The sequence below is a fragment of the Microtus pennsylvanicus genome, chromosome 2 (genome assembly GCF_037038515.1).
Source record: "Microtus pennsylvanicus isolate mMicPen1 chromosome 2, mMicPen1.hap1, whole genome shotgun sequence".
Lineage (NCBI taxonomy): Eukaryota > Metazoa > Chordata > Mammalia > Rodentia > Cricetidae > Microtus > Microtus pennsylvanicus.
The window spans coordinates 132,628,675-132,647,526 of NC_134580.1; the positions used below are offsets into that span (position 1 = coordinate 132,628,675).

An 18,852-nucleotide genomic window follows, 5' to 3' on the forward strand; every position below is an offset into this window, starting at 1 on the left:
TGTCACATAGGTGTTTCTCATTGATTTGACTTTATTAGAACCTGACTGATTTCAGTCACGCAAAGGCCAATAAGAAAAGGTCAGAATTGCTTTCACCTTTGAAAGAAATCATTTTCAAACGCACCGTGCTTTCTCCTCTCTGGGACTTATGCTGGCAGAATGGAACTCAGTAGCATGCCCTTAAACAGGCTGCCAGTTAGATCTGTGCTTCAAGAGGGGTGTTATCAAGGAGACCACTGATGACTGGGCAGGGTGGGATCTCATTGTAAGCTTTGGAGTACGTCACTGTGAGCCCCTGTGCAAACATTCCTGACTGGGTCCCATCAGAGCTGCCCTCGGTGACCCCGGCTGCTTCACTCTCTGCCACTGTGCTTTGCATCTAGAAAAGGCCAGGGCTGGGTTGTGTTTCCCAAGCAGAACACTGTTCCCTTCAACAGCCAGTCTGGGCCCCCAAAGAGCAGAAAGCTGGGCTCTGCTAACTTCTTTCTTCTCTGAAAATTGTCCACAAGACCAGCAAAGTCATGGGGAGAGCAGTGTGAGGAAACCATTCCCTGTAGAGTCCATGCAGCAGGAGTTCCTGCTGTGAATCCCAACTTGTATGTGCTTGCTGGGAAGAACCATGACTTTCATTAGCGGCCCAGTGGCTCCCCAACCTCTCAGCCTCCTTACAAGTTTGACAATGTGTGCTGCCTGGGAAGAGGACCAGCCTTGACAGGGGCTCTGGTCGGGTTTACCATGTGTGTCCTCAGCTTGTTTCTTTCTCGCTGTCCTTTCTTGATTCTCAAACCCTCTTTCCTTTGGCAGGATCGCTGCAGAGCAGAGCAGTAGATTGGCAAAATATAGGACACTACGGTAAAGATGAAGGGCGGCTCATCCCAGGAACAGGCTCCCTTTCCCATCTTGCCCACCTCCTGCATGCTAGTTATTGTCCCGTTTTCAGCCCACTCATTCCCCCCACCATTCCCTACACCAGGCTGAATTCTGAGGCCTTTTTACAACTTGCTGGATGAGGTGACTGAACCAGGGCGATTTCCCCAGGGATTCTAGTACATATGCAATAACCCTGTGTGAGAACAAGAGGCGAGGATGAGACAAGTCTAATTCAGGCTTCTTCATCCACCCAGACTTTGTGGATTCACTAAACAATGGTCCCATGGCAACTCCTGGCACACCTTGTCACTACTTATAGGCCTTCCCATAAACACTAATCTCTACTTGGCCGAACGACGTGATTTGGTGAGATTCAGTTTTGAGTGATAACCATGGATCAAAGCCAATAGCAGAATCATGCCTGGACCTGAGTGTGGCACATAGCTGTCCTCTTTCTGAGGACTCTTGTCGACAGTCAGTGAGGCCCGGAGCAAAGGTGGGGTGATGGATCTGCTCCTGTAGATGAGGAGCCTTGTGTCTGGGATGTCACGACTGCTCATCCCCCTCATGGAGAATGGCTGTCACCCAATAGCACCATCTCCCATGCCTGGAGGTGGGCTGGGTTGGGCCTGTGTGACATAGTTGGCCGACCTCTGCCTTAAATCACAGGTAGAACAGAGGTATTTTAATTTTCACATCATGTCTCCTTTTATCCCTTACCTTGGAAATAGCTTTTCCTGCCAAAGAGAGGAAGCAGATCCCAGCACACCAAAGTTTTAATCCTCTGAAAATAGGATAAGTCAATAAAAACAGAGGGTTTAAAGCTTTCTCAATGCAGTGTGAATATAAGCTGGGTTACCTTGTCTGCAACACAGAGAGAAAGTGGCATTTTTAGGGGGTTGGGATTTTTTGTTGTTGTTATATTTTTTGTTCCCTTTCCCCCCCAGGTTTAAGCAAGGTGTAGTACCAGACATGGTAGCTTACATCTGTAATCCCAGGATTTGGAAGGCAGAGGCTAGAGGATCAGGAGTTTAATATCTCCTGGGCTATACGAGACCCTGTGACTAAAAAAATAATGAATGAACAAAAATAAGCATGTAGTCATGCAACTACTGCCTCAGTAAGATAGACCCATTGCAGTCCAAGAGGCTCCCTGTACCTGTGAGGGCTGTCTCTCCCACCACCCTTGTGTCCTGGCCTTCCCCATTCAGTTTTGCCCTAAATTTTAGTTGCTCTGAGGTGTTTGCCTTTAGAACTAGTCGTCTGCAACTTGTTGAGTTCTTTCATTCTTTACTCTGACTTTGAAAACTCTGACCCTCCTGTGGCACGAGTCTGACCCCACCCCCATGGCTTAGTGCTGCCGGCTGGGGTCACATGTTGATTTGAGTGGGTATAATGGATGATCTCGTTCCTGGCCAAGCTCTAGGGTTGTTAATTGTGCCACCTCATTTCATACCTTTGCTGTCCTTCCAGCGTGGACATTGCCAGGCACACACCCTAATGTTGGGAATTTCCGAGCATTGGTAAAGAATTAGTGGCATACACTCTGGTCCTTAGGACCCAACACTGTGCCTGTGTACCCTCCTGGGAACTGCTTTAGCAATTGGTTTGCAGCCTGCCATTCTGTGAGACAGACATAATCTCTCCAGTCCCCACCATGACCCCACTGCCCACCGAGGACAGTGTCCTCTCCTGCTTGCCGTGCGCTTGCTGCTGTCACCTCCTGGTTGCATTCTGCTTGGATTATCAATTTCTCGTGCTTCCACAGCTCTGAGAGTCAGGGGAAGGTGGGAAGAAAGTGGCAGAGAGATTCTCACATCATCTGAGAAGTGCACATCCCAGCACTCAGGAGGCTGAGGATTATAAGTTAGGGACCAACCTGAGCTACATAACAAGGCCCTACCTCAAAAACAAACAAACCAAAAATACCCCACCATAACAAACCAACCAACCAGCCTATGTACCAAATAGAAAAAGAAAAAAGAGAGAGAGAGAAAAATAAACGAAAAGAAAGGAAAGCAGTGGTTTTTGTGAACCAAGTACCATTTTTCATACTCATTCTGTATTGGGTTAGCTGCTGAGTCTGTACGGCAGGATTAAACTTGTCTCTCTTTCTGATTGAATTCTCCTGTCTTTCGGCCTGTACTATGAGGGTGTGCCTGGAATTACCTCATCTCTACTTTCTCATGCCTTCCTTAGTTGTCAGATTTGCTTCATGGTTTTCAAGCCCCAGAGGCATCAGTTATTTTTTGAAATGAAATGGGGCCTATATAAATGGAACCAGTAGATACACGGCCGTCCCCCTGTCAGGAACATCTTCCAGTGGGAGAGGAACTTGATCTCCCTGTTGTCCCACTTAGGAACCGTATCCATCAGTTGAAACCATCAGTGACTGTGTCTGTCTTCCTTTTCTTCCAGAACAGCACACTAGTTCCAGAAGGTTGAAGACCTGACCTGAAGTGGTTGTTGAACAAGGAGTGAAGACGATTCATAGTGCGAAGACGGGGAACAAACAGAAAATGAAAAAGTCTGTTATTTAAAAAGAGAGAAAGAAGTCGAGCTGTGGCTACACTTTCACTTGTTTTCCACTTTCTGTTTTACAGAGCAGATGTGTTTGGGCCCAGATTGTCTGTCCCTTTGTCATGATGCCTGGCAAGATGCTGTGAATGTCCCACGCTACCCAGATGTTACACAGAAAGGTTGAAATCTGTAATTCATCTACTTTGGAATAAAGAGAATGGTGATAGGACTGAGGTCTGGTTGAGAGTTTATCCCATTCAGGAATCCTAGAGTGTGCAACGTGAGGGTGTAACTGGGGCCGGGCTGTTAGTGTCTCAGCAGTTTTTGGTTGGTTCTGCTCATCTTTCTTAGCAGTACTGAGAGTGCCTGGAAAAGCCTGTGTCCTTTCTGCTCCGGCAATGAGCACTTCTTAGGAGCCACACTTGTATTTACAGATCCTTTGTGTTCAACCACAAGGACCTGCTCTAGACTTTTGCCTTGAATGTTTAGATTTGGCATGTAGAGTTGGAATTGGCTCCAAAAAGAAAGCTGACTGCCTCCATCCTGTCCTTCTGTGACAAAATACCATGTAGTAGGTTGGTAATTCAGAAACAGTGAAATAGATCATTTATAAGCAGTAATATAGATGATGTATAAACAGTAAAATAAGTGGACCGATAAATAATACATAACTAGTAAGATAGATAAATAGCTCTTACAGTCCTGGAAACTGTAACTCGAAGGCACTGGGACATTTGGTATTCAGTAAGAGAGCCTGTTCCCTCTAGATGATGCTGGTGCTGTCTCAGTGTTCCCAGTGACAGAAGGGACAAAATAACAAGTTGATAACTAGTTCTCCCAGGCCCTTGAATAAAGGTATTAATCCCTGCACTTGTGCGAGTTGCCCCACCTATTCATGCAGCTCATTGGGGATTTCTTTCAACATAATTTTAGAGGGACTCTAATTGAAACCCTAGCCCTGACAACTTGGGTAAAAATCCATTACCCCAGCACTCCTGCAGTGAGACCTGGACACTGATGGAGTGATATGTAAGAACAAATATATAGGGGGCTGGAGAGATGGCTCAGGCGTTAAGAGTACTGTCAGTTCTTTCAGAGGACCTAAGTTCATTCCCAGCACCCACATGGCAGTTCACAACTGTCTATAACTCCTGTTCCAGGGATTGTGACACCCTCACACAGACATACATGCAGGCAAAATACCAATGTGCATAAAATACAGATTATTAAAAAAATAAAAGAACAGGTCGGGCGATGGTGGCACACACCTTTAATCCCAGCACTGGGGAGGCAGAGGCAGGCGGATCTCTGTGAGTTCGAGACCAGCCTGGTCTACAGAGCTAGTTCCAGGACAGGCTCCAAAGCCACAGAGAAACCCTGTCTCGAAAAACAAAAAAAATAAAATAAAAGAACAAATGTATATGACTAGAATTGGACCTGTTGCCCTTTATTTGTTTTTCGGCTGTTTTTTTTTTTTTGTTTGTTTGTTTTTCGAGACGGGATTTTGGAGCCTGTTCTGGAACTAGCTATTGTAGACCAGGCTGGCCTCGAATTCACAGAGATCCACCTGCCTCTGAATTAAAGGCGTGCACCACCACCGCCTGGCTAAAATTTGGCCTGTTGTCTGTAATGCTTCTGAAAGGCGGTATGATGCATGATGGTACCCATTTGTAATCCACTCAGGCTGAAGCAGGCTGAGTATGAGATCAGGGCTAGACAGCTATATCTCAGAATCTTTATTAAATTTGGGATGTAGGAGTTGCTTTCTTGGCTAACTGGATTTTGCTGTGATAAGGAAATTTTAGGGTTTGGAAGGGGAAGGAGAGCCTGGAACTCTAGGATAGTTCTAACAGGAATTCTGCAGTTGGAGGTCTTACCTCTCCCAAAGGCTGCAACCCAGAGACTTTTAAGTGTTTTGTTTTATTCATGGTAGTTAATAGATAATAGTTAATAGATGCTAACATTTAAAACTTGAGACTTTGGGATAGGAAAATGGCTCAGTGCATCAAGTGTCTGTAGTTTAAGCCTGAGGACCTGAGTTTGACCCCAGTACCTATGGCTAAACGGTGAGTATGCTTGTAGTCTCAACAGTGGAGAAGCAAAGACAGGTAAATCCCCAGAGCTCCTACCATAGTCAGTGAACCCAGGCCAGCAAGAAGAGTTCTCAGAAACAAGGTAGATGATGCCTAAAGTTGATCCCTGACCCCCTTGCACACACATTCACAGACACACACACACCCGAAGCTGGCCCCTGGTCCCCAAGCACACACATTCACAGACACACACACCCCCGAAGCTGACCCCTGGTCCCCATCTACACACACTCACAGACACACACACCCGAAGCTGACCCCTGGTCCCCATCTACACACACTCACAGACACACACACCCGAAGCTGACCCCTGGTCCCCATCTACACACACTCACAGACACACACACCCCCGAAGCTGACCCCTGGTCCCCAAGCACACACATTCACAGACACACACACCCCCGAAGCTGACCCCTGGTCCCCATCTACACACACTCACAGACACACACACCCGAAGCTGACCCCTGGTCCCCATGCACACACATTCATACTCATACAAATTATTTTCTGAGAGATTCACATTTTAAAACTTGGATTTGAAGCAGGGCGGTGGTGGCGCACGCCTTTAATCCCAGCACTCGGGAGGCAGAGGCAGGCATATCTCTGTGAGTTCGAGGCCAGCCTGGACTACAAGAGCTAGTTCCAGGACAGGAACCAAAAGCTACGGAGAAACCCTGTCTCGGGGAAAAAAAAAAAAAAAAAAAAACTGGATTTGGGGTAGCCAGAGAAAAGGCTGTGATGATACTGCTCTTGCAGAGGACTCCTAAATTCTGTTTCCAGCACCCACATGGGGCAGCTCACAACCACTTTAACTCCTAGCTGGATGAGTGGGCATGGCTGTCCACTGAGCCCCTGAGGTCCGCCTAGTTCCTTCTCCCCAGCAGTGGGATTGTGAGAATCTGGCCGTTTCTTTGGCCCCGGGTTCTAACTGAACTCATGCTGCTTTCACAGCCAGCACACTTTATCCTCTCCCTACCTAAATTAGGACTGAAATGTTTCTTTGTTAAGACAAGGTCTAAACTGGGCTGTGATGGCCCATGCCTTTAATCCCAGCACTCAGGAGACAGAAACAGGTGGATTTGCAAGTTTGAGACCACCCTGGGTCTACAGAGCAAGGACAGTCAGGGCTACACAGAGACCCTACCTCAAAAAACCAAGCGAGAGAGAGAAGGTCCCACTGTGTGGCCCAAGCTGACCTGGAGTTCATGACCCTCCTGCCTCAGCCTCCCCAAGTACTGGATTATAAAATGAACCACCAGGCACAGCTTGTGACTGTATTTTTTACTTTCTGATGGTTACCCAGGTTTCAGTCTGGTGTGTCCCCACCATAAATCAAGAGCCCCTGTGTCGTGATGATGACGTCCTGGACCCTGTTACAGAAGCCCAGTGAGCAGTTTGTTCCAAGTCCACCTGTACCTAATAGTTTAAGTCACTTGATGTCCCAGCTCCCAGTTCTGAGGGACCTGAAGTCTTACAGCCCCAAAGAGCATGCCCCTTCCCACAGCATCAGTCCCTGGCTTTGCTGCCTCCTGGGTATGTGTCCTGGTACCAGTCGCAGAGTTGGTGGGCAGCCTGTCAGTAAGCGGGGCTCTGCCCCCTCCAAAGGGCAGCTGTAGGGAACAATGGAGGAAGCCTCCCTGGGACCTCCAAGTTAATACAAACACGAAAAGGACAAGTCCTCCATTGATTAGAAAACATCTTTAGTGCAATAAAAATAGCCCTCAGTCTTAAGTAGGGCCCCTTGGGAATGAGGAGCTCCCAGCTCTTCTATGGAGAGAAGCTGTCTTAAGCAGCCATCTGCTAATGGAGATAAAGGCCGGGGTTGCTACAGTGGCTTTGCCCTCTGTAATTGCATTCACCTCAAAACCCACAAGTAGCCTTGGTTCTCAGCGGCCATTATTTCATTTGAAAAACTAATTGAAAGTTGATAGTCTCGAGTTTTTGCATGGCAGGGAAAGAGATGAGCAGGTGGGGCCGGGAAGGAGGAAGGAGAGGGTATGGGTCTCCCATCCAGCTCACCTCCTCCTTTGTCCCAGACTTTGGCAGGTTTCCTGCTCCGGGCTGGGGGCTGGCAGGGGTGGGGTGATGGTGGGGTTGGGGGTGGAGCAGGTGGTCTTTCATAGCCCTGATGCTGGGAGATGGGAGACCTGGCTGCAGGCTTGCCAGGACTGAAGTCAAGGGCTTCCCTTTCTGCTGGCAGTGAACTGGGCTGGCTGGGGAAACCAAGAGGTGGGAGTTCCATCCAATTTTGAATGCTGCGGTTATTTTTACACTTTTAATCATTCTGGACATCCCATCATCCAGGCTTCCCAGTTTGTTTTTATTGTTGTTATTTGTTTCTGTTTTTCTTTTTTAAGACGGGGTCTGTCTATGTAACCCTGGCTGTCTATAGACCAGGCTAGCCTTAAGCTCACAGAGATCCTCCTGCCTCTGCCTCCTGAGTGGTAGGATTAAAAGCGTTCACTACCACCACCTTGCTATGGTTGTCAATTTTTAAGGTTTACTTACAATAAAATGCCTTTTTTTTTTGAGACAATGTGTGTATCCAGAATGACCTGGAATTTACTGTGTAGCCAAGGACAGTCACCTGTTTTCTGAGACATTGTCTCTTACTGGGTCTTAGGACTCACAGACTAGACTAAACTGATTGGCCAGTGAGCCTCAGGGATGTCTTCCTTGACCCCTCCCTCACTGGGACCACAGGCATGGTTTTTATGCGGGTGTCAGGAACCGAACCCAAGTCGTCATGCTTGCTTGCACAGCAAGAACTTCACCATCTGAGCCTGCTCTCCAGCTCCAGCTATATACGCTTTGTGATGCTAAACCTGGGAGAGGCAACCACATAAACCACATTTGAAAAATCAGATGGACAATAAGGAAATTGAAGCGCAGATCAGGATAGGGAATTTTATTGTATTTACAGAGGAAGGAGAAAGTCAAAACTGAAATGAAAGTAACTGGGTCCAGTTGTTTGGGGTGTGGGTGGCCCAAGCCTCTGCTGAAAGCTTCATCCTTGGGAATTCCTGCTGTAGAAAGAAAGAGACACTCAATCTAGACTCTGGTAAGCAGGGGCAGAGCTTCTGGGTTCCCAGAGGTGGGAGGCAGTGGCCAGAAAGATGCTCATGGCTGCGGAAATGTAAATCCCACTCTTAGACCCTGCCGTGCTAACCTGCTGCCACTGAGACCCTGGGCTAGTCACTTCCCTTCTGACCCTTAGACAGGACCAGCTTCTTCCCAGACAAACATGTGCCACACCCTTCAAACCTTTCTGTTGGTCACAAGTTGAATGAACAACCTCACAAGAACAAGTGGGAATACTCACTGCTACCCCTGATCTGAGCACAGCTGATCCCCAGCCTAGGCCTTCACAGGCAGTATCTGCTGACCGGCTGCTACAAAAGTGAGAAAATGGCTCAACCAGCTTGGCAACTTCCTGTCAGGGCGGATAGCAGAGGTGGGTGGGTCTCATAGCTTAGGCAGACCTGGAATTTACCGAGTAGCCCAGGCTGGCCTTGAACTTGCTGTTTTAAAGATTTATTTACTTAGGTATGGATTTTATGTATCTGGGTGTTTAATTTGCATGTATGTCTGCAAACCAGAAAAAAGCATCAGATCCCATGGGACTACAGTTACAGATGGTTGTGATGTGGGTGTTAGAAATTTAACTCAGGACTTCTGGAAGACTGCCTCCAGTCTGGTTCCCCACCCCCGACCCTCATCATCTGCCTGACAGTGAAGCTGATGAGCTTTCTGGTTCCAAGTGCCTAATCAGGTCAGAAGGAAGGCAAGGGGCGCATGGCCAGCTCTGATGGAGCTGAGTTTGTTTTAAGGCTGCTATGGGAGCACCCGATAGAACTGCACCATGAAGCACCGTGTGCTCAGTTTACAGTCAGGCTGTCGAATGCAGCGTTTCTTTCTGGACCAGCTAGTCTCTTCCACCCTGCCTCCTCCACTTAACTTCGGTTTTCCTCTTCTGTAAAAGGGGAAACTTCTCCATCTATCCTGACTCCCAGTGGAAATGTGAGGGCCACTGAGATGGGGAATGACCATCGTGGCCAGCTCTGCCTCTGCCCCTCATGACAGCGTTCTGCCTTCTCTGGTCAGCCACTGGGCATGACAAAGCTGGCCTGTCTTGGGCATTATAGGTTCATGGGCTTCACATGGGATCCGAGGTGTACCCTTCATACTGCCACAATGCAGTCCATTGGGACACCCGTTAAAACTCAGGGTCTGAGACCCAAAGCAGAAGCACTGATGACATTTCAAGACACGCCGAGCCTGACCTCTTGGTCTGCACTGGACACTGCAGTGGCCACCGTACAGTCCCCTCATACACATCCCTCCCTGTCCCTGAGGCCTGCAGTGGGGAGGGGGTGCTTTAGGCCCCACACCTGCGAAGAGGTGATTCTTTGCTTTTCTTAGAAACCCAGAAGGAAGGACGTCTCTAAAGTCCCTACAGAAAGCTATCTGCCTCCTCCCTGCCCCCCCCCCGTCACCTGTGACGTACAGCCCCCCTTCTCCCTGCCCCCATCACCTGTGCTTCTGCAACAGGGCTACCAAGAGGCTCTCCAGCGCCACCTGCCTGTGGTCCACCCACATGCTGTCCACCTGCCGGCCAGGCCGTATTCTGGTTCCTTCCTGGTTCCTCTCCCTGTGGGTTGGGGAGGGAGAAGCAATGAGATTGTCAATGGGTAGACTGTCCAGTCGGGGGTGTAGCCCTTTGCTATTCCGGTATCTGATTGTGGATTCTTAGGAAACCCACTTGCATTCAGCAACACCTGGGGAGCAGCGTGCACGGCAGTGAAATATGGAGCACACGTATGTGTACCGCTGCAAAACCCTCCCCACGGATTGCTAATCTTATAGATAGCACATTAAACAAGTGGTCCAATGTAATGTCCACCAGTAACAGGACAATCCATTGTGTGGCAGCTTCTGCTACTGTGGCCACAGCGGGTACTGATTATGACGGTACCCTGGACAGGTTCACAGTGAAGAACCATCTAGCAAGCAATGACATCTACCAGTCAAAGTTGCCCAAGTCAAAAACATCAGGCGCCTTCCAGATTAAACTCAAAGATATGCAAAGGGCTGGAGAGATGGCTCAGCAGGTAAGAGCCCTTGTTGTAGAGGACCCAGGTTTGATTTCCAGCATCTGCATGGTGCCTTACAGCCATCTGTAACTCCAGATTCAGGGGAGCCAAGGCCCACTTTGGACCTCAGAGGGTACCCTGGCATGCATGTGGTGCACAGACATACATGAGAAATGATATTTGTCTAAATAAGACACAACAAAAAAAAAAAAAGAAAAAAAAAAGAGAAATGATACACATAAAATAAGGTTACGATGAAAACGGAGATAACGGTGGTGACTAAATGGAGCTGGATCCCACGCTGGGTCTAGGGTCAGAGAAGAAATAATATAAAGAATTATAATTCAACTGATGAAATTTGACTATGTGTCGTGAGTGACATGGCCCTGAGGACAGGATGGGGTGTGGTTTGTTAAATGTTAGGAGACACAAGCGCCACGGGGTGGGGGGTGGGGGTATTGAGAACTGTAATGTGCAAGCCTGCAATCAGGAGGCTCAGAAGCAAGTCATCCTCAATTACATATCAAGTTCAAGACCAGCCTAAGCTATACTACACCCTGTGTCAAAATAAATAAGAAACTTAAAAATGGCTCAGTGAAAATGAGACCATCATCATGGGAAACGTACATGTGTCTAGGTGTGTATGTGTATGTTACTGGTCTAAGGAAAAATGATAAAACGTTAGGCACTGTTGACTCTAAGAGTACTACTGTAGCTTTAAATTTTGTACTTATTTCTTTTTATGTGTATGGGCTTTTTGTGTTGTTTGCCTACATGTATGCCTAGTACCTATGGAGGCCAGGATGCCCTGGGACTGGAGTCGAAGACAGGTGTCAGCCTCCATGTGGGTGCTGGGAATTGAACTCAGACCCTCTGCAAAAGCAAGACATGCTAATTCCATCCCCATAACATTTTTGTATATTTGAAGGTTTTCCAAAACAAAAACTACAAATTCAGGCTATTTGGATCTTTGCCTGGCCACGTTCTGTGCATCCTTTAGAGATGACACATGGGGTCTGTCTGGGAGGTAATGACAGTTGGCCTCACAGGTCTGAGAAAAGACTTTTAGAGGCTGCTCTGGCACAGGTTCCTGTGTCCCCAGCTGAGTCCTCATGTATGCGCAGGTCCCCGTGCCTCGTCTTTGTTTCTGGCCTGGAGTCCTGATCAGATAGGAACAATGCCCATCAGCATTGTCACTGCTGAAGCCAAGGACAGGGAGAGGCACACAGAAGGTAAGCGGAGGTTAGACTTATGTGAAATTCAGTCTGTGGGTTGCCACCTCTTTGGGGGTCTCATACCAGATATTACCATTACCATTCAGAACAGTATCAAAATTAGGGTTATAAAGTAGCAACAAAATCATTGTATGGTTGAGGGTCTATATTAAACATAAGGAGCTGTATTAAAGGGTCGCGGCAGTAGGAAGCTTGAGGACCACCGATATATACTGTGTCAGGGAAGAAATGAAGCGTGGCTCCCACCTCCTGCCTCAGGCCTTCCCAGCTCTCGTGCGAGGTGACTGGGAAGGAACTACTAGAATGTCTGCTTACCCCTGCTGCCTGCTCATGATGTCCTGGAGCAGTTTGCGGGCAGACAGCTGGCCCAGAACTTTCCTGTAGCTGTTGGTGAAGATGGCATCTGCATATCGCCTCATCCTGTGCAAAAGAGTCAGAGGTCAGGATGGGGCCCAGGGAAAGGACAGTACGAGCTACACTGTATCTCGGCACAGGCCTCCCTCTGTTCTTCTGTGTTCCCCTCATGCCCACAGAGACTCGGAGCCTGGCTGCGTGTCTTCCCGTGCTCCATGACTGGTCCCTGCCTGAGGTGAGCAGTGGGCACGGTGAGACACAGCTGGTGGCTCCAGTTGGCATCCGCTGTTATGGGGAGGTCCCGGAGGTGCAGGCTTCCTGGCTGCTTACCTGAAGGGCAGTGAGGTGGGCAGTGAGCAGTGGGAGCCACTGGTGAGGGTGAGGATCACAAAGAACACCCAGAGTGGCATCCTTCACCCCTGGCTGGAACCTGCACAAGAGACCAGGAAGGCACACTCAGACATAGGCACAGCGTCCCCCAGGCACCACTCCGTGACATGCCCTGGTCCTCGTCCTTTGGCTGTGGGACTTTGGAAGTCAGTCAGACATACTTAGATTTAAATCCAACGCTGTCTGTCCTCAGCTCTGGCTTCCCTACCTGCAATGAAGTCACAGTAGCCACCTCATGAGGCTGAGTAGGAAATCCGTTAACATAGGGAAACCGCCTCTCCTGGAAGGTGTGAGGGAACACACACACACACTCAGGAGAGACACAGGAGAGAGCCTAGCCCCCTGGCTGGCAGACAGCAGGGGCAGAGGACGCCATGCCAGCTCAGCTCCTAGTTCTGCTCTCACTACCTGAGCTCCCCGTTACAGGTGCCTTAGCCTGTCTGAGCCTCGGTTTCCCCAGCCACAAAATGGAGATAATAACCATAATTATCAGAACAGGTGAGAAGAAACACCCCCAAGGAACTCCCTAGAAACTCTTGCTGTGGTCACCTAACACTTATTCAGAAGGTAGATTCACGCCGTTTCAGTTTGTGTGGAGTTGGAGCAAAGACAGAAACTTCCTGTCCTGGAAGCTGACATTTTGAAGGTAGGGTATGAGACAGCATCTAGAAATGGAGCCAAGGCTTGTCTGGACTTCACTGTATTGCACAGGCTGACTTTAACTCATAATTCTCCTGCCTCAGCTTCCTGAGAGCTGGAATTACAGCCATGTGCCTCTGCACCTGGCAGAATTGTTATGTTATCCCGAGCTCTGAAAGGAAAGGAAGGAGCATCAAGGTGAATGTGCCAGAATCTTCTCACAGACTTCATAATTGCCCTTCGCTGGGGCCTATGAACACCAAGCTCTGCATTAGGGGAAGAGGATGTTCCTGTCCGCTCTGGCCTGCCCTGGTGGGTCTTCTCCAGGATGTCTGCTCTGGAGGATCTGATTGGTCCCTGAAAGGCCGTACCCCTCCATTCCCGTGATTCCTCTCTCTCCCATGTTCCACCGAGGGCTGACTTCTGCAGGCAGGACCAGCACTAACCAAGTCCAGAATGCCTGCCTAGGTTCACTTCTCTTCAGACAACAGGCCCCTTCTGCAGATTCTGGCCTTCTCTGGTCAGGAATGCCTTGGGTTTCAGAAAGCACCCGTAGGAACTGTTCACTGTGGTCCTGGGTCCCTCACCCCACACCAGGCCTCTCAGGTACATTTTCATGTGACTGTCTTGTTTCTTGTATCTGCACTCTCTGTCTTCCTCATGTATCACACTGCGGCTTTCCTTTCCCAGCTGGGCTGGGCCTCTCCGGAAGTGGACTTTCCAAACAGGGAACTCTTTGGGCATAGGAAAGGTGCCTTGACTATAAGCACTGTATTTCCTGTCTCTCTATGACACATTGGCTTTTCACCTCCTTCATGTCTCATCTCCAGACCCCTAGTTTCAGTCTCTCTCTCTCTCTCTCTCTCTCTCTCTCTCTCTCTCTCTCTCTCTCTCTCTCTCTCTTCTCTCTCTCTCTATCTCTATCTCTCTCTCTCTCTCTATCTCTCTCTGTTTTTCAAGACAGGGTTTCTTTGTATAGCTATGGCTGTCCTGGAACAAACTCTGTAGACCAGGCTGGCTTCGAACTCACAGAAATCTGTTTGCCTCTGCCTCCTGAGTGCTGGGATTAGAGGTGTGCGCCACTGTGCCCCGCTGGCCCCTGATCTCTTTACTCCCATGATCAGAAACCCTCTGGCATGAGGTCCAGGCCCTGCTCTTAACCTAAGCTCTCTTCTGCCTCCTTCCCTCCTGTCCTGCTCCCTAGAGTTCAAAAGGAAATCCCATCCCCCCACCCCCACCCCACTGTCCCCACCTCCCCCCACGGCCTGTCCTGCCTAGCTTCAGAGCTGGACTGTCAGCCTCAGTTCACAGCCAACACCAGAGTCAAGGAGGAGGAAGGGATTTCTCAGATGATTCCCCATCAGATTATCTTCAGAGTGGGCCCTTATTTCCCAGGCCAGCGGACTTCCTCCTGCTCACATGCAATACCCTAGCCACAGTTCTCCCTATTCATGAGGCTTAGTTCAGGGTTTATCACCTGCACCTGGGAAAGGGGTCAAAAAAAAAAAAAAGGATAGCTTTTGTTCCTTGTCATGGGGCCTCCCAGAACTCCAAAGAGGAACAAACAGGAGCACTTGCTTGACTGGCACCTCCCTCTGCGCACTAGTGGTGCCAAGGAGTTGAAGTAACCTTATTAGAGAGCAGACTTTGGGGAACAGTTCTCACAAGTCCGGCAACACCCCCATTCATTCATAAGAAGGCTCGGTCGCTGCACAGCCTGGTCAAGCAGAAGCAGCAACACTTGCCTTTTGTCCCAGGGATAGGCCCAGACTCCACAGCAACCCCAGCTATGCAAACCTATTGCATGGGGTTGCCCAACCCCAGTAGATAAAGACGGGAACAACAAGAATCATTTGGGCTGAGAGGTGGTGGCACATGCCTTTAGTCCCAGCACTCAGGAGGCAGAGGCAGATGGATCTCTGTGAGTCTGAGACTAGCCAGGTCTACAGAGCAAGTTCCACAACAGCCAGGTTTACACAGAGAAACCCTGTCTCAAACAAACAGACAAACAAACAAAAAACAAAAACAAACAAACAGAAACAACCAGAGAAATAGTTTTCAACTATTCTCCTGTGTAACAGAGTGGCCAAAACCCAGCTGATTCTGGCAAGGTTTAAGGTACTCTAGATCTTGGGCATGATTAGTTATGGGATTGGACATAGCTGAGGTCTTGGGTGTTGGGAGAAGAGGGCATCAATTCTCATCAGTTGACACCTTTTGACAGCCTCCTGCCACAAGCACCACAAGAATTCTACAGACACAAGGAGGGAGGGGGAACTGTGGTCGGTATGTAAAATGAATTTTAAAAACTTACAATTAAAACAAATAAATAATAATAATAAAAAGAATTCTACAGACACACATCCATGCAAATGACAGGTTAGGTCTCAGATGTCCACACACACAAACAAGGGTCTGTAAAACCCCCGAGGGACTCTTCCACCTTTGTTAAATGTTCTCCTTTGCAACTGAGAACTGCCAAGTGTCGAGATTCTCAATTCTGAAGTCATTTAACCAAAAACACCTCAAGTGCAAGAAAGTCTGAGGCTGAGCATTTCTGTGGTGTGGGAGACAGAACCCAGGGTTTTGCACATTCTAGACAAAGACTGGACCACACCACACATGAAATCTTAAGTGTTCAATGAGGAAGCAAGTGCCAAAGAAGGAGTTGAGGCAGTTTATAGTGGAAAACAATAATAACGATAAGTACTTCAGCTCTATTTTCAAGCGAGGTGTAGGGATCAGGATGCGGTCATAAAAGCCTCCAAAACCCAATAATTGTGACTGAAAATTAGAGCAAGGAGCATGGCTGCAATTGAGGGAGAAAGCAAAATGTTATCAGTTTCCAGGCAGTTGCTGAGTTGGTTCTCAGTGATCCATGAGCCACATCCATCTCTACAGCAACTGGGCTGCTTTCGGATGCACGGCTGAGTCCTGTCATTGACAGGAGAATCCAGCCAGCTTATGTCTCAACCCAAAAGCCTACCCCACACCCTGAAAGGCGCCACCAAGGCCGCCCTCCTGTGACACTTCTGCCTGCCTCTTCCCCATGACCAAGTGTCATGCCTTCCCCACAGTGCCTACATGGCATCAGCACATTCCAGAGTCTCTACTGAGCGGTCACTGCACTCAGAACGGGAACTTCATGTCTTCACCAATCCGTGGACCTGGAGGCTGGCCATGGGCCATTTGACTTGGTTTCCATTAGTTGGTGAAATGTCAGATTTTCTTGTCCCTTCCCAGCCCTTCCCCCAGGACCGCTCCCTCTCACCTCCAATACGACAGGTGTCCGGCTCCGTCTGAGGACTGCTCGGGTCCCACTGACCTCAGGCATCTGCTCCAGCCACAGCCGCGCGCTCACATTTATACCTTAATTTCCCTGAGCGTCGTCCGCGTCAGAGAGTCGATTACGCACGAATCATCTAATGCGCCGTTTTTAGCACGACACGGATGATCTCTAATGGGGAAAAGTGGTGTTTGTGCCCCCACAAATTAAGGTCCATACCAAACTTTCCCTCTGTCTATGAGGGAGTGAACGGAATCGAATGTTGAATGACACTATTCTGAGAAAAATAGTGAATAATACTGAGATTCTAGTAATTATAATATTTATAGCACTGTCATGGCTTTGTCAATCCTCCCAAAACTGTGCCTCTTCAAGTTCATATCATTCTGTTTTGTCCACACGTAACTTTATTTCACTTTGGAGCAGACAGTCTTACCAATAAGTGTTTTATTTCTCTCTGAGGAACATTGTTCGCTGTCTCCCTCGTCATCCAGTTCTCAGAATCTCCCTGTGTTTGACCTATACCAGCTGCTGCTGCCCACCAGCAGGTTTTGACGGCCGACCCCCACAGCAACCTCTGTCATGTGTCAAGACAGCCCAACATGGCGGCTGTCACAGAGAAGTGTGAAGTGTCACAGAGAGAGAGAAGAGGTGGAGGCCTTGGGAGAACTGAGATGTTCCCAGCACACACACGTCTGAGCAGAAGCCCTGGCTTCCTGTGCAGCTCTGTGAACTAGTCAGAGAGATCGCCACACAGAGTCGGAGATCTGCCTCCTCTTCCATACCTGTAAGTCACAACCTCTGTGACCGTTCCGAGCTCCTTCTACCCTCCAGGCCTCACTGGTCTACGCCAGTGAGTGACAGCTTCAAACTTTTTAAAAGTTTCTTTTCTTTGGAAACCTATCTAACCTATGAAACAGTTTCTTAAGTGGGCCTAAATGAGTACTGGGGTGTGTGTACCTGCAGGGCCAACTTCTCAGGAAGCCGAGGCAGGAGAATTGCTTGAGTGATATTTTGCAACCTTGCTTCCTAGCCTTCACTGAGCCGAGAGATGTTCCTCACAAACATGAGATGTTCCTCACACAGGTGAAGGCTAAGGGGCACGTCACCCTACTGGCCACGTCTGTACGAAGTGGTCAGGTCAGGACATAGCTTAAAGAATTAAAAATGAGATGATAAGTTTAAAATAAGTACCAAAACACAGAATGAAACCAATAAATGAACTGATAGGTTCTAGCAACAGGCAGTTGGTTGGGACAGTTGGTGCTGTTGGGATCCTCAGAGCAATGGGCTCTTGGGCAGGTAGGAGAATGAGATTATTACAGTAAATATAAGAAGAACCTTGGACAGCTGGACCTCCTGAGTGCGAGTCCCTGGGCTGGGTACAGATTCAAGACTCATAGAGCTGACTGCGGAAGCTGAGAGAATTGGAGTTTGACTCCAGAGGAAGTCATAAGCCAGCCGTGCTAGGTCCCACATATGCCTGACCTCTGTTCCCTCCTGTGGATCTGGGAGCTGGGCTCACCTCCTGAGTAAAGAGTGTATAAGGTACAGGCGTGGCGCGGAGCGAGCTCTGCGGTTAGCATCGGAAGAAGAGGCAGCAGAGGCACTGTGAGCCAGTCAGAACCGGTCAGGTGTCAGTGCTCAGACTTCCAAATATAGAGCTCACACCAAACTGAGGGCCTCTCAGGGCCCCTTGGCCCTCCCTCGGCTCCTAACACTGAGACTATTACAGTGATCACTTTGCTCTCTTTTTTCTTGCCACGCTGGAAATCCAACCCAGGGCTCCGTGGAAGCCAAGCAGGCGCTCTTCCACTGAGCTGCTGGCCCAGTTCAGTTATTACGGAGCTTCAGTCCTTTAGGGAGATCATAAGTATAAACAGCTGTGCCACCATTGCCACAGCCCTGTCTCAGAACGTCCCTTACTTCAAATCACACACCCCTTCCACCCATTTGCCTCTCCCTCCCACGGGCCTAGGCAAAAAGCAGAACCCAGCTGATTTTATCTTTATTCTTCCTTTCTGGGAATTCCTATGTATTGAATATGATATGATATATGATAGGTATTCCCCAGTATCACTAAGATGAACACGTGGGGATCCATGCATCAATAGTTTGGTCTGTTTTTATTCTGCTGTCTGGCTGTATGACAGCTTGCTTATCTACTCACCATGAGGGACATTTAAATTAATTAGTTAGAGCCTATATATTAAGAATCACTCTACAGGCCGGGCTGTGGTGGCACATGCTTTTAATCCCAGCATTTAGGAGGCAGACGCAGGTGGATCTCAGTGAGTTTGAGACCAGAGGTCTACAGAGTTTCAGGACAGGCAGGGTTACACAGAGAAATGCTGTCTCAAAAAACAAAAACA

At 48.6% G+C, this 18,852-nt stretch overlaps 2 protein-coding genes across 3 annotated transcripts in view; one reads left to right on the forward strand and one right to left on the reverse strand.

Annotated features, from left to right (window-relative positions):
• Rpn2 (ribophorin II) overlaps window positions 1–3,619 on the forward strand; it is a 42,994-nt gene extending 39,375 nt beyond the window's left edge. Inside the window, exons 17-18 of one of the 2 annotated variants that reach the window (XM_075962819.1) lie at window positions 805–852; window positions 3,289–3,619. In XM_075962819.1, the coding sequence (XP_075818934.1) occupies window positions 805–852; window positions 3,289–3,301 (61 nt within the window). In that variant the 3' untranslated portion in view covers window positions 3,302–3,619. The remainder of the gene's footprint in view (window positions 1–804; window positions 853–3,288) is intronic. The other variant, XM_075962820.1, reaches the window with a different exon arrangement.
• A 4,871-nt stretch (window positions 3,620–8,490) lies between these two features.
• On the reverse strand, window positions 8,491–12,575 carry Ghrh (growth hormone releasing hormone). The gene is made up of 4 exons (XM_075963913.1): window positions 12,496–12,575; window positions 12,127–12,231; window positions 10,018–10,134; window positions 8,491–8,509 (listed from the first exon to the last, which is right to left on the reverse strand). Exons 1-4 carry the CDS (start codon window positions 12,573–12,575, stop codon window positions 8,491–8,493), a joined length of 321 nt encoding a protein of 106 aa, XP_075820028.1.
• Window positions 12,576–18,852: the final 6,277 nt, after the last annotated feature.